General features: G+C 42.3%; 1 protein-coding gene across 3 annotated transcripts in view; it reads right to left on the bottom strand.

Moving 5' to 3' along the window:
• LOC111254372 (uncharacterized) overlaps positions 1 to 16636 on the bottom strand; it is a 144257-nt gene that overhangs the window by 54213 nt on the left and 73408 nt on the right. For 2 of the 3 annotated variants that reach the window (XM_086974935.1, XM_086974936.1), the window contains exon 2: positions 11051 to 11203. The exons of the other annotated variant lie outside the window; for it this stretch is intronic. In XM_086974935.1, coding sequence (XP_086831061.1) covers position 11051 — 1 coding nt within the window. In that variant the 5' untranslated portion in view covers positions 11052 to 11203. The remainder of the gene's footprint in view (positions 1 to 11050; positions 11204 to 16636) is intronic. 3 annotated transcript variants of the gene reach the window in all.

Genomic DNA, 16636 nt, shown 5'->3' with positions numbered 1-16636 from the left:
TTCTTGCCCCCAAGCGAGTTAAAATCGTTTGATTAGACCCCTGTTGCTCACCTAACGAATTGAGCTGTTAAAGCAACAGACTGAGTTTCGAAGCGTTTTCATTCTCGAAATATGGGGTAAACTACGTTGCGGAGAATACGACAGCAGCAGCAGTTACTAACGACGGCATCAGCCATTATCGCAGAAGCTGCAGTGGCGGTAAAATCCGAAGATCACGTCGGTGGGCCGCCTCCGTCTATCGACTACAACGAACAATGTGAAAATTTTCGTAACCACTGGATACCGTCATTTGTTCCGATGTGTTGTTCCGTGCTTAGTTTCGTCTTATGTAGGTGGTGTAAGCTCATTCGTATTAATGTTTATATACGTTTATTGGTACATTTTATTTACAGGTATTTACAGGTGAATAATGATTTTGGCTGCCAATGACAAAAACAGGCAAAACTGGATGACCTTATAGCAAGACCCACGTGTTATCCAGTAGTTTCATGCACAGCAGGTGTAAGCAGAGATGTGTCAGAACACAAATAAACTTAATGACGTTTTCGAATTAACCAGTATATTTCGGATATCTATTTTTGGAAAATACATAGGAAGAAGCCTTATGGCAGAGCTAATCTCATAGAATATCCACATTTAAATGTTTAACAACAATAAACACTGACTGAATGCACTATAGCTGAGACCGAGTTCGTCTATGAGGTAGTGCCAGCATGACGGAGTTCACACGGGAAGCGTTAAGTGCTGTCGGATCACATCCAAGATAAAACCAAATCATCTCAGTCTGGCCGGTATTGAACACGACTGACCGTGGCTAGCGTATTTATAAGATAACCTCTTCGAGCCATATGGCCATTTTTCTCCAAAGGCTATTATTGTCCTAACATTGAATGGGACTAGTAACACGTAGTAGATCATAGGTTGACTTAGCTAATTGCAGCAGGCAGAACAAGGATAACCCGGTTAACTTTCGTTTTCAATATGTGGGAAGTAGGAAAGGCGCTCCGCGCGCCGCCAAACGAATCGTGATGAAGATCTTCCTAGATAAATATGTCTATTGCTCAATTTCTCCGCTTAGTTGCTGGTTGTGTTGTCGAAGTATGAGTCGTTCGAAACCTTCGGACGTAAACTTGTCAATCGCAAGTAAAAAAGCAAAGATAACTGTGTTGATAAGGGCTAGGCGTAGAACGTTCTAAATTAAATTGTTCCGGTTTAAATAGTAATCGCTTATGTGATACAAAGATCTGCGCAAATATCATAGTACTCAACCGATGCATTTTATCATAGGCACAAATAACATCAAGATTAAACCCTAGTTCTAAATCGCGTTCAGAAGGAATACGCTAGAGTTTTCTTTCCGAGAAAAATTCGCTTCAAGAGGAAGATTTCATTATACATCAGATAACTATGTTTAATAATCGTAAGCAGTCCTAACAATCAATGTTTTTACCCCGCTGATAATAATTCAGTGTTTCTCTATCAATTCCTACAAGGGATGCCTATAAGACATAATGTAGTGACCGCCCTCGAACAGATGAACACACGTACACATAAGATTTTTCCCCTGCCACGGATCACTGAACGTGTGAAGCGGCATCGCACGAGCTGAACCTATCGCGACGCAGGTTGCAACCACGCTATTCGATCAAGAGGATATAGCCGAAAAACGTAGGGGCTAAAGAGTACAGTCTAGTATCCCAGCGCTACAAAAGCGGCTGGTCTAGATTAATGCTAACGGTTGTCGTCATTCGCTGCAATCGCAATTGCTGTAGACTGAATGACCTTGGGGTTGCAGTCGTATCGACCGAACAAGTGGGCAACCTCCAAGCGAACGGTACCGAATGGAAGCAGAAACGTTTGATTTCCGTGGGAGGGCCGCTCCGCGTTCGTTGCTACAGTTTCAAAACTGCCAGATTTGCGAGTGAAGTCGAGGTCGCTTCCCGTTTACTTCAGCGGCAGCTGAAGGCTTTTGTTGCCTGTTCGTCCATCAGCTGATCGCTAAGGTTAGTTGGTCGACCGTTTGACAACCAAAAGACGACTTTAAATCGATAGCGATCCGACGCAATTTAACCACCCATACCACAAAAACTACGACGGTGACGGCCATCAGCAGAGCGATATCTGCATAATAAGCCTTTTGTGTACACGGACACTGCACACTAAGTAGCCAATCATTGTGAGCGTATGCGTGTGTGTACATGCGACCGTCATGGCGACAGCTGTTTTCGTCTGATCATCGGCCACCGCGAGCCACTACGATGAAGACTAACCAAACACGTCGATGTCAGGCGCCGAAAACTGAACGCCGAATGGCCTATGTACGAGGATTAAAAATATCGTACGTGCAATAGAATTCGGATCATTTCACGTACGAATGGTTGCCGCTACCGCTATCAGCACTACGGCAACGAGAAAGGCTTGCCTGCTTTTTCGGTATCCTTCTGTTAGTGTTATGCTAACGGACAACAGTATTATCTCAGTGGGAGAAAGCGACAATCGCATCGAGCAGTCATACAACCATTATTGCTCAGCAATACTCTCTCTGCAGCGTACCGTGAGCCATGTTACCGTTATTCTGCTACAGTCTTAACCATGTTGTTTTTCGTTGTGTTTCGTTACCAAATGTTAGTTTTGACCAATCAATTAAACATAATGAGCCTCTGGTTCTTTAGGTAGCGTACACGTAGAAAGCGCGCTGTACACACATGTATTAGAAGGGAACAGCCACTAGCCAACAGCTAGAGCTCTTTCTGATAGGATCTTAAAAACGAATTTACGAAAAGTGGCCCTTAGAACGATTAAACGCAAAAAATATCTCCCTATTATCTAGACTAGAAATAAATTCGCGAGAGAGGCTGCAACGAACCCAAAACAACGACGGCCGTTACTATATTCATCACCGTATAATCATTCACGCGGTATTTCAATGTTTCAGCCTAACACTAAAGTTAGGGAGTAATAGAGAGTATTATATAAGCGATGTGCTGGTTACGGTCTTCGGGGAAATAGAGGCCATTCCTCAGTCAAGAATCGGTTCCGTGTCAAGTTGTCAACAAGCAGGAGCTTAAAAAGAAGTAGATGTATTTATCTGAAGTCCGGTAAGGACCCAGTAATGCGTAGCTAGGCTGGGCAAACCTCAATATTATTGCAAATAAAACCAGTTAAGCATCCTACGTCGGCTTCATGTAGTAAAAGCAGCATATATTATTTCCCTATGACCGTGTACGCTTACGGTTGACATTCTAGATACTTGTTGTTTACTAGAAACAACAGAAATAGGGCGTCGTATTCTTACTGCTATCGAATATAAGTGTCGTATATAGCGCTGCTGCTGGTCGGTAGGCCTATGTTGCCAACGGCAGCCCATCATTGCGCTACAATGCCTATTTTGTGCTAGTAATGAAGTATCATTTTGTTCAAAAGCCCTCTGTCATCTCTAAATGTCTCACGTTGTTGGCGCCATCCAGCTCAATAGAATTATCCATTCAACTGCTATTGTCACTTACCGTTACGTCTCGGTAGACCCTGTACCCTCGTTGTACGGGGATGTACTCATAATACCTACGTGGTTGTTTTCCGTATAGATAGTCTTTCTGCTTTTTCTGAATATCAATGTTGTACGACCTGGTGCCTGTTATCAAACCGCTGCGACTGGCATCGACAGAAAAATGCCATCGTCACTTTGACCATTTTCGCCTCTTTGGATGATGATGTTACCCAATTTCTATCGTATTAGTTTTGTTATTACGACTATTATTCTTTGTTATCATTGCAATTCGTTTTTACGACCTGTTGCGTTTCTGCGGGTATTAACAATGTGTGTATGTTCATTACTGCTTCTGTCACGGGTCATCGTCCTGACCGATCTTTTCATCTGGGTGTTTTGCTTCTTGTTTTCGGTTAGCTGAATAGCCGTTATTGACTCATACACTTGTAAGTATACAAACCTACAATAAACATTGAAATACGAACAAGAATTACTTTTTATGCTGATACCATAATAATACCACCAAGTACCACCGTACTTGGCACCAGAATGGCAGTTAAGTGTTTTGGTTTTGCCTTTGCGCTTTAATAGCCAGAGCACCGCTCCACTGATCGCCGAGCTTTCTTGTTAGGTCAAACCGTTATATCCGTTTGTCTTCCACAATGCCTATGTCACCAATGTGCTTTCTTTAAGGTACCATTACACTATCAACACTGAGGATAGGGCCACAGCTCGTACTCTAGCCGGTTCTGTAACATACAAGAACGCCGACTAGGGTAATCGTTGACACGCCGGTGCATCTATATGTACAAGGCTTCTACAGAGAAGGATTTACAACGACCACTTTAATAGAAGTGTTACCGTAGAAATTACAGAAATAGGATTGTCCGAACAAAGGCAATTGAGATTCATTAGTACTGCTAGCATAAGGAGAACTCGGTTTTTCTTATTTGTCTTTTCTCTTTTGCTTCTTCTTGCTATTTTGCACGGAATCCCTACATATGGCCAAACTATATAACATACTTTTGTGGTTCCTCTCGCTGATACGCCTGCCCGACCATTGTTCACTTCCGAGATGCTTCATCTACTATAATGAAAACAATCAAAAACTGAAGGTAACTTTGGTTCTAAATGCACTTTGTAAGTACTGATCGTTGCTTAGCTTTCTGGCCATAGCAACTGCGTAAATAAATGATCGAGGTATCTGACACAGGAGCCCATCGTAGTTCTTTCTGTATGCTCTGACTGATCGGCTCTGTTGATGCAATGGCCTAGACATACAGTTTTGGTAGAGAGATATCGAAATGCGCAAAGAAAAAGACGTCGGTCAACACAGGAGTTAAAAAGGCTCACGTTTCGGCACTTTCTAGCTGCTTTCTAGCGGCAGCTATTCTAACACGTGCCAGTAATGAACGATATAGAAACTTGTGCCCGATGCCGCTGCAGCAAGTAATACTGCTCCTCCGAGGCATGGAAAAAAGCTTGCCAGCGCAAAATACACAAACTTCGAGCGAGGATAAAAGTAGAGTACCCCATACCATATGCATCAGACGATTCCTCTTCTGCAAGAAAGAATGACGTAATTTTGTGCCATTATCTTGCCGTAGGCGGCGGGAAGACTGCTCGAGCTCAAGACAGAAGAATCAAAATGAAAACGCGATTCCAAAATTCTATTCGTTTTGCTTACAGCATCACTTCGTCGCCTCATCGTAGTCGAGCGTGCGGGCCGCACCGTTTCTACAAAGTTATTATTCATATTGTATTAACGGTAGTACTAACGACACTGTTAGTAAATATAGGATTAGAAACCTTTCCCCTGCCTAGCCGGCGTCGATCAACTGTAGTTTTGTTTGAAAAACTATGGAAACACTTTCCTGAAGAAACGCACGCGTCAACAAGACATATATAACAATAAAACCAATATAATATTTCACAGTACTTATCTGTAGGCAAGCAGACTTGAAAATTCACAACAGCCAAATAGCAGACCGATGAACAATATCAACCGACAAGTTTTCAATGGAATAGACATACTGTCATTTTAAGGATACGGACCTAGTCCTCAAAATCAAACTAGTGACTATGCTATATATACTATAATGCAATACATTATGATACACAGAGTAAGATGCTCTTCGTTCGAGGCAGCCTTGGACCCCGCCGACTTGCTCGTATATTAGAAACTATACATGTCTAATACCATACAAAGATGGCGGTCCAATAATCCCGTATGCTTGGAATGTTGGAATTTCGACAACGCTGCCACGATAATCATCCTCAAACGTAGTGGAATACTTACACATATTATCATATGGACCAGTCCGAAAGCGTCTGCAATCAGATGGGTGGAAGTTTCATGTTTTGAATTTTCCCTATGGTAAGAACTTAACATGGCTGGCAGCGTGAGCATCATGGTTTCAAGATGCAGGCGATCGGCGTAAAAGAACCACTGATGGAAGGCCTGAGGGGAAGCCCCGTGGCCAAACTATTGAATCGACACGCACGGTGCGTCCGTTTGCGTTTGCGTTTGCTATCATTATCTCGCCGTACAGCGTCAGAGCGTATAGTCATTTGCGTAGCGAACTAGAACTGGTTGAATGTCCCGATGCCAAATGGAATGAGGTAACATCTTTACCTCATTTGTTCATCTTTTGACATGCTTACATAATGTGTTGGTAGCCATTGAACCGATCTATACTTGTTGAATCCATTTAAATCCATGGGTGAAACTGATATATTCCAGTACGGTAGTAGTTATTGCCAGTACGGATTCAGCAAGTTCCATCAGGAAGTTATCACTCAGTGCTGACTTCATTCTGTGACAACTTCTCGCAAAGACTCTTCAATACAAGCATGGTTTTCGAGCGTTACTCGAACTTTCGAACTGAACAAAATGTCTATATATATATATATATATATATATATATATATATATATATATATATATACGATCCAGTAATAATACCGAGGAGGTTCTTCCCTCCGAGACGCCTGATAAGAGCAAAATAAGCGAATAGGCTTAATACCCCATAGATACAGATCGATCATGAACGGCTCGTTTCCAGAAAATACCTGATTCAGAATGTGCAGTGTAGCATGGAAACGTCTTCCAACAACAAAATCGTTATCCCTGCTTCGACGGATATTTCTAGAACTTTTATAAGGTCATATTCAGCTGTTTGATGGAGTAAAGCGTCTGTAAAATCCTATTCTTTTGAAGGGAATAAGAAAAATTTCATTATATTTAACACTACTTTTGTTCGTGCTTGTAACAGAACTGCGGTATAACGGTATTTAAGGTGGTAGGAGATTTTGCAGCAGTCAGATAGCTTCGAATGATGACTGAATGGGTAGAAAATTCCGCTTTATGCTTGGACATAGTTTTGAGACAGGATAAACACCTACAGTCATACAAATACTGTAGTGATCTGTTGTCTCAAACAGGTCAGAGAATCTGCCTTGTGTCCTGACGTCTAAGCTGAGCTGAATTTAGCCGCCACAAAAAATTTCTCCGTGACATTTGTATACCATAATTAAAAATAGCACAAATAATTCACTCCCGTGCAGCCTAACGCTTTCGGCTTCTAGCTATTATTTGACCTGGTATACGGTTAGAGACTCTGCATTGCCAGAAAAATTCCGATGGGCATAATTTTATTGTCGCACAACGGAGACAAGAATAGCATCACGAGATCCGGCGAAATTTCTTACATTTTGTCCTTTTGTCTTAGTCTCTGTTAGATGAGCTGCGTTCGTAGTTACGTTCGAGTTGTACGTTGTCCGCCTCTGTTTGTTTTGTTACTCCTGATATTGCTCACAATGTGAGTTAAGTCCTTATTCTGTTTAACAAGAGACGTGGCCGAACCTTTCCTGATTCTGGTTTCGACGGTAGCACAGCTTTTGTAACCTCCGTTGATATTTCATAAACTTTACGACCTCATCCCTCGTTTGCAATTGATTCACTGCTTATTGGCTCTTTTCTACTCAGTTGGTTAACATCTTATGGGCATTGTTGGGTCGAATGGACGACGGCCACTTTATGTCTAGCTGTTTCGTTAGGCCAGCCGCTAACGAATTGCGTTGCTTCATCGATCGCTTTCTCTCTCATTATTCTTTGTAAGTCCGTCTCAGTGTTGGGGCGTCACCTTCCGTCCGTCTGTCCAACCTACCTAGCGCTGATGTAGACTCTCACACAGGGTCAGGAGGTACTTGCCTCAACTGCAACCACCTCGGCTCCTTCTGGTCACCCCGTTCTATTGTGCGGTTCGACTTACCATTTAGCAATTTAGCCCGACTCGAAAGCGCTGATTACAACTACATTGGGTAGTCATCATATGATATTATAGCGTGCCACTATATCGTGCTATAGTGTGCGCTTATGTACAGCAGTCCAACATATTCACACTTCGAATACCTCTTGACTCAGCCCGCTCGCTTAGCTTGTCCACGGACGAAGAGATAAATGAACAAGGGGCGAAAAAGTCCCACTACGCTAACGGTAGGTCAGTAAACAATTTTTAGCTCTTGGCGTTCCTGCGCAGGACACCACGAAAGCAGGTGGCAGTAGAGAACTAGCTCGCGATGCTGAATGGACACAATGAATGCTGGTGCGGCGCAGTAACGACAAGCCATCCGGAAGAACAGTTAGATCCCATTTGAAAAAGCATCTGGCCTTTGCCTAGCCGTTGTTAGCTTTCCGGCCACTGACATCAGCTAGCTTACCATGGTCCTTAACTGCATCGGCTGTAAGGAAATGGGAATTTATGACACATAATGCCGGTGGCGGTGGTGATGATTATGCGCGCCGTGCTGGCCGATGATGACGATCAAAAATTTATATACAGTAGCGAATATAACACTGTAATTTACCTATTTAACCGGTCCATCTCTCTGTTGAAGGCTATGCTAATGGCGGCTAGGATGCTGGAGGACGTTTGTCGTCCATGGAGAAATTTCGGAAAAAATCAGTCAAATTGTCTGCCATGTTTGCCGCGCACGCGTGTGTGCGTTTGGGCAAGTACACTCAGTGAATCAGGTCCGGTTGATGTTTTTGCATAGCTAAGCGGCTATTATCGGCTTTTTAAAAGTAGTCTAAATTGTCCTACCAACCGCGTTCTATAATAGTAACACTCGAATTCTATCTCCAAGCGAGGGGCAGATATACGAGTTTTCAGTGGGCATGGCAATATGGTAGAAAAAAGGCTATTTTACATGTGCTATGTATTAGAATTATGTGCACGTAATATAACTTGTCCCTAACCAGTGTTCAAATTTGCTCTCTGTCTTTTTCCAAACTTATCATTTAATTGTATCATTTAGTTGGAAAGAAAGTATCCTAAACAAAAATGGCTTCCTTTCCAAATTTTCAGCCCAAACGATAAGGAAGGGTACAAGTGTAGTTCAGTTAATTATATCCGAAACTTCTTGGGGCTAAGCTATATTAGAGGACTTTTCTAAATCAGTACAGGACATGAATGGCACAAGTAATTTATCCTGCTTCTCTATCGATGTAGCTATTTGAATCAAGTGTACCTATGCCGCCTGATATTTGTTCTTGCGACAGAAATTGTAAGGACAAAAAAGCGATCAGAGTCAACTTCAAAAAGACGTCTCACAAGCAAGTTAGGCCCACGTTTCTCGGCATTGGAAAATAATAACAATAATGAGTAATTGATATGCAATCAGTTTTGTAAAGCCAAATCACACTTCAGACGGCCTTTTCAGAAGAAGGTCATTCATTTGAGTTCCTGACACGACGTAACGTGTGCGTAACGATCGGGTCGTAACGTTGTAGGTCTGCATGCGTGAGCAATCCTAACGTTCGTTTATCAGCTAACATTTAAACGATGTACTTGAACAGTAAGAAAACGTTGAAAAAGAAGACACGGATGCGTGCCATTTTATCTTGCCAAGCGCTATCCAATTTCTAATTGATGAATTTAAGGATCTGCTCGTAGATTCTAGACCTGAATTTCACGCAGTATTATAATGCAGCATCGGGAGCCAAAGCTAATACGCCTCCGCTGGCATTGACTTCTACGTGTGGGGTGTATTGCATTAGAAAAATACCTGAAATCAATAGCAAACGATATAGTAGAATAATTTTTATTGTCACAAGCAATACCTGCAAGTAACAGCCACTGCCGTTGCTTGTTCGACCATTAACTTTGGTAGTTACGTGCGTCATGGGCGGCTAAGTTCGGGGAGTTATTCGTTAGGAACGCGTTTCATTTAGCCGACTGCTACAAGCTCACCGCAGACGACCGCTTAATTTTTCACTTCGTTTGTTTAATGGATGTACCGCAATACGATGCGGGTCGGCAGTGACCTTAGAACGAGAACTTCTATAATGACGATAAGTTACTGCTGCTCTTCTTTGTCATGTCGTATTATTGGTAAACTTGTGGTCGCTAACGTTACCAGAAATGTGGAAGACTTTTTACACTTCCTCAAATATTGTATTTCTGCTATTTCACGCTTCATCGTTGTGATGATCATCATCCGGTCGCGCAGTGACGCTTATGCTAGCACGGTCTTAGTGACTGCAGCCACAAAAGCGATGATTCAATGAACCGTTGTGACGGCATTGAAAGCGTCAGGGAAACAGAAGCGGAGGTAAGAGTTACGACATCTTTAAGTAATAAATCAGTCGTAAAATAGTCATCATCTTTGCCAGACGCAATATTAGATATTGAGAACAAACGTAGCTACCCGAATTCTGCTGTAACTGACTAATGTGGCAGTGTTAAAATGGAGCATAATCGTATATACATATACCGATACACACGACTGGATGTCGTAGCTACTATGTTAGTATTTTAATATTTTGTAATAAGCTCCCCTCTTATAAATAACGAAACAGTGCAAACGTAATTAGACGATCTTCACCAGTGCACATCCGCGTCTGGAGGGGAACATGTATTTGTGGGCTGGCCGAGCCTGCCTGAATGGGAACGGAATGGAGGAACCGAAAGGAGGTGTGTATTATGTAGAGATTCACTGGTCTGACCATGACGACTCTTGCCTCGCAGGAGACTGACCAATGGAAGCCGGTACACTGTTGTACATTCTACCGAACTATGCAATTGAGCCGTTCCACAAAAGTGTCCTATGCAAGGCCCCTGCACAACGCTGGTTGTCCGCATGTAATATTCGCTGTCGTCAACTAGCTAACATACAGATGCTTTTGCCATACGGTTGTTTATTGTTTAGCCGGTTGTGTTTTCCGGCAAACCTGGTCTGCTGGCGTAACTTGTCACTAAAAGTTAGACTATCCGGCCGTTGCCGATCTGCTTAGAAAACGATTTGACGTTAATTTACATATTTCACTGACGTTTCGCATCATTCTCGTGGGCATGGAGAGGCACGTTCACGCATAGCTTTTAATTTTTCCACTTCGACGTATTATAATATCCATGGCAAGAGGAGAACGTGTCGATGCATCGGAAAATCCAAAGCCTCGATAACACGTAGAGCATTCATGAATGACACGGTTAGTGTAATGTAAGGGTCGACCTGACGTGAGAAATAAACTGAACCACTTGCAGAAACTAGACTAATCACTTTCGATTTTATGGGAACTAGCCGACCGGCCTCACACGCTTCCCTGTCGGCTGTCCGCTGACGCTGTTTTTTCGGCAGTATATCCTTCGAAGCTACGCTTAGATGTTTTCCCGCACATATGTGAAGCCGCGGCCAGGATATCGGACGATGAACCTGCGAAGCCCACAAACACAATGGACACCTAGAGTTAAGTTCTTTCGTCAATTTGCAACTGTTGCTTACCGCATGTCTGCTAAAAAAGAAATAACAAGTACGTCCTTTCCTTTGCATCTGCTGGCTGTTTTTCTATACGCTTGGAAATATTAGTAGGGAAACAAAATTGAAGATAGAATCATATTTGGCGAGGGATATAATCATGGTAGGACGTCCACGACCAAAACTGGCCCTACGGGCAGCCGGCGGGCAATGGATGTATACCGCAGCCTGGCAGTTTAACTGCGTTCTGCACCATTTCTTAAAAATGTGAACATTCCGCAAACGACTTCATTTGAAAGACTGTGCAGAAATTAACTAGTTTATTTCTATTTGATTGATTGTCTGAGACAGCAGTTGCTGGGATACAACGTAAGTTGGCGATTAGCAATGAACGGTTGACCTTTGCAGGTAGGTATCTAAATCCTTGTATAAACGCAGATGAAAAGGACGGCGTAGTGTGACATGTTTATAAAAAGCAGAGCTGGAATATCCCATATATATACATATAGTGCTTTAACCAATGACTGGAGGGGGCACGAAAATGAAATTGATCAGGGGAACGGGGGAAGAGTTTTATACTGTATGATCTCGACAGGCCACAGTAAATGATGCACATGCACAATCGACTAAAATTCAACTGCGTACCAATATTAGCACATATAGCAACAATAATGATAGAAATATATACATTAACAAGATAATTACTAAAATAGTAAATAATATATCAGCGGCGTGCGCTTATGGCGTGTCTAACATGAACATGGCGCTAGTTAGCTTGACCTTTTAACCTACAGTTAAAACGATTAACTGTAGTAAATCTTCGTTTGGGATCTTCTTCTACAGAGCATTATTGACTTATGGTTGATATTTTCAGCGTCGACGTATGCGTAACACTAATGAATCGTTACTTTTGATCACATAAGTTTGCGTACGTAGAACGTACTGGAGGTATCGTACGGTTAGATATCAGTAATTCCTCGATATCCTAGCCTACTTTTTTTTGGGCAGAGCAGTTTTTGAAGCATATATTTAGAAAAAGATAAAATGTTACACTTTTTAATTATGGTACAAACTGCCCCACAATTTTTTTGTACAAAGCATTCGTTAAGAAGATGGTTCGGATAATGCTCGCTCAGAGTCCCTGTTATTACATGCACAAATCCACACAAACAGACCCATGTGTCATACTCTATTAGGCGTACACATATACTAACAGGGCATAAGGGCTAGCTTCAAAATTGCCCCAAAGACGTTCAGTGGGCGCAGCTCTGCTATAAACCATAGGTACGGGTGTTTTCGCACACAAATAGTTTTCCGGAAATCTCTCTCATAAGACTCATAAGAAAAACTCATAAGACATTAACTATCGGCGCCTTAGTAGACTGACGGGAATTCAGGGGTAGTCTATGAAGAGAAAATCCTTTAATCCATGCTATTTGAATTTCTCTCGAAAATAGCCTTTTTCTGAAGGTCAAACATACTAATAATTTGGACATGAGGCTATGCACGTTTTATTCATGAAGCCCAAAAAAAGCAACAATAAAGAGTAATAATCATCGTAATAAACTGGGTTACCGTTTATATTGATGATAATTATCTAAGTTCCTCTAAAATTTAGTGATAGAAGAAATTATGTATTTATGAGCAAGCACCAAACCAAAAATGCAGTACAAAGATTCGTTAATGGGTCATTAATCACCTTCTACTAAACATACCGCGCAATGACGTTAAAGACCGAGTAGTAATAATGATCTACCCAACAAGTACACGTTCTCATACCATGAATATTGGCAGGACTTAGCACACTAATGGGGATAAGAGTCGGTACGTCCTGCAGAGAAGGTCCAACGCGTCACTACAGTGTAGTCCAACAAACATGTCAGCTGATCCATTAGCAAGCTTACGACGCTACCAAGTAATAATGTTGTTTGGCGTTTCATGTCTACCTATAACTACCTGAACCAACGCAACAGATCGCTCTTCGCTCAACTAGAATTCAGTCAATTAGTATCAGCTGTTGCAATTGAACGCCTTATTATTATATGACCTGTGCGACGAGATCAATCCATGCAATTGTTGCAAATATAGCAATAATTTTTCTTTTGAAGTTCTTGAATCCAACAATCAGTTGGACCCCGCGTGTGATACGTCCACGGTTTTTGTGTTGCTCTGTATAAATCTTGTAGGTTGAAAGTAAGCAGCGTGCCAATGATGCATTTGCCAAATTGCTGGCTCGTAGACTACCGCTCCGTGGGCTTGCTAAGTGTTGCGAAAAGAAAAAGGTACCCTTTTTTTAGAGTACTTTTTAAACAGCAAGTAAATAGATAAATACCAAATCCGGTTTGACTGTGAAGAACAATACATTATGGCACGGGGTCACATCTCCGAAATTGATTTTGTTTTTGCCACATTCATATGCAGTCCCTCCTTAATTGCTTTAACGATATTTCCTAAACGCATATCGGTATCTCTTCATACATACATACTATATGTATACAACAACCTGATCATCATAAAGTTTTAGCGTCGCAATTTAGGTACGCTTCAAGCCTTTTCCCTGAACTATTGAACGGCAGACGCTAATATTTTACTATGTTGTCAACAGCGGCAGAGACTATAGCGAGGTGGTATTACCTAACTAAAAAAAACGCAGCACAGAAGACTCCTTGCATTTACTAATAACAATATAGTGACAAAAGCACACAGGGTTGTTAGGGGCCACCTTGAACCTAATTGCTCTCCTTCGTGTTGCCTGAACTCAATCAGCGGCCGTTACTGGCGACTGGCTCTTTAAAATTGGATCTCTGCTTGAGCTATGTTCCGCAAAAATTGTCCCATAGACTCATTTTTATAAATAGATCGTGCGGCTATACGGATAGAGCACAGCTCGTGTCGGCCTAGATGTCACAGGTTGTTTCTAGATAAAGAGCTACACAATGATTCAGTTTATGATAGCAAGTTAGAATACTTCAGTCATAATATTTTAATACTACCCCGAGGGTCTATAATATCGACGCTGTCTATTTCCCTTTGGCGTTTTCCAATAATGTCAATCCTTTCCAGCTCTATACACCGACCTAATCCGTCTTGTTACGTACTTCTGCTTAGGGCGATTTATTTTCTATCGTTCCTTCCCTCGTGACCCAGAAGACGATACTACAGTACGCAACCACCTTAGGTATATCAATGAAACTGACCACAAGATTTTCAGCAATGACGGTAATGATAACAATTGTCTGAAAGAAACAGACGCATTAAGCGTTCGCTGTTACTTCTCTTACTACTAGACAAGGTAAGCAGGTGAGTAACTTCAGTGGTGCATCGATCCTAGCGCACGTCGGCGAGATGGGGAAAAAAACAACTTTCCCTAGACGCCCATTCCTCTCGTTTGATGAAATAGTATGAACTCGTCTTTGCCGTTACCATCACCAATCCTCTTACTAGCAGCAGCAGCATAGGCTGTGCTAGCACTTCGCGTCGAACTACTATGGGAATCCAGCGACGCTTCATGCCACGCCACGCTACCGGCTTTGGTGCAGGAACAGACTGCAGCTGTTGTCTCCGACCTTGTCGCTGTTGTCACTTCCAAGCCAGCCTTCGTTTCAACCGAACAGTCGGTCATTGTAATACTGATAATAACGATAATTGTTCGGAACAATGGCGGTAGCTTTGATATCAACCAAACAGTAGTATTCAATCGAGCAGCAAAAATAGCGGTAGCGGTGCCTGAAAGGGAAAATGTCCACTTGCGGCTATCGCCTTTGAATGCATTGGATACGCGACGCCAGCTGATTCATTTCCTACGGTTGATTCTGACGCTGACACCGCTGCGACTGCTTTTGTGGGCCCAGAGACAAAGTCGACAAGCGACTACCGAGGCGATGGCGGTCTGATCCACGCAGATCGCGATAATAAATAGTATATACTGATATGACGACTTCTACTGGTTTTACTTAGAAGCATCGCTAGTACTCAGCCATTGCGACGGCGGCGGTTTCAGAAGCAAGATGAGTAAGAAGGAAATAGAAATAAATGGGGCGGAAGGAGGAGAGGGGATGTGAGCAAGGTGGGGGTAGGGGGTAACAGTACTCGGAATATATTCGGAAATATGAAGGGAACAGAAGAAACAAACTTCACGTTGACAGTCATCGTAAACGACGATGGCAGTGATGTTGTTGACGTTGATAGTGCTGCTGATGTTTATGTCTATGCGTGCGTCTGTGAATGGAAACAGAAATTCTTTATAGCGCTATTAGCAGCTGAGCCACGTACAATAACAACAACAGATTTGGAGCAGTACCCGCTAGCGATGCCAATCGGTGGCTTGATATGTGGAACTCCTAAGCTCACGAGCTGCTCCTTTGGCATTATTCAGAGCGCCGCTATCTTCTCAAGCGAGACGATGGATATGAACACGGACTCATTGTGGGGTGAGGGGGGGTGAGGTGAGAATTTCGATTTTACTTTGCACTCATTTTGTCGTAAAATAAACAACTGATGATCTCGCCGCAGGGATCGCTGACGGAAGCACAGATCCTGGGCCATCCTTTAGATGCAATTACAGCACGTTTGTTATTAAGTACACACCTAAAAGCGGCATCCACAACTACCATTACTGAAGCAGCGGAAGGAAGATCACTTTACGGGAAAGTCGTGTTAGCCAACATATCATTGCACTGATAGCTTAGACGTCGATATGAGTCACTTCCCAGGCGATCCGACAAACATGCTATCGGAAAATACTCAGCTTAGGCGAAGTAATAAAAACAGAAGATTTGCGTTAGTCTTTTTGGAGTACAAAGAGAGACTTCGTTGCTTGATGAACTATCTTTAGGGTTGCATCGGTCACTTTTGTTCCAATTTGGCCCTTGGCCACAGCGGACCATAATCTATGAGCTTTGTCCTAGCAAATCAATGTTGCTTGTACTAAAATTGTTCATAGATGAGTCACGTTCGATGTATCCTATCATGAAGAAGAGATGACAGTCAGTGGATCGCGTTCCGCCAAAAGCTTTCATTTCATGCGACAGAACTTTAAAGACAGTTGAAAGTCGGCCCTATGTACATACGTGAGATCTTCAAGCCCCATCAAGCGCAGTTTACCTAATGTAACCTCCATACAATTGATGTCTTTCTTAAACATTTGAAGCCGTATGAGCAGCCGTTGTGACCATCCAATAATCAAATAAATAAATAATAATAGTAGAAGATACGAACATCTTGTGGCGATGCTCTAGATGATGGCTAGTGAGGTGGGTTCCAGACGGCCCGATATGAGTTAATAAACGTTTGCATAATTATAGTGATACGTTACGTTATCTAGATGTAAACACGTCTAAACATATCTAGATAGAACGGAGCGTATCGCTTTTTTTTGCAAAAGTGTTTCAT

The sequence above is a fragment of the Varroa destructor genome, unplaced genomic scaffold, assembly GCF_002443255.2.
Source record: "Varroa destructor unplaced genomic scaffold, Vdes_3.0 BEIS01000007.1, whole genome shotgun sequence".
NCBI classification, from domain to species: domain Eukaryota; kingdom Metazoa; phylum Arthropoda; class Arachnida; order Mesostigmata; family Varroidae; genus Varroa; species Varroa destructor.
The sequence above is the reverse complement of the archived record's forward strand: the minus strand, read 5'-3'. Positions and strand labels throughout refer to the sequence as shown.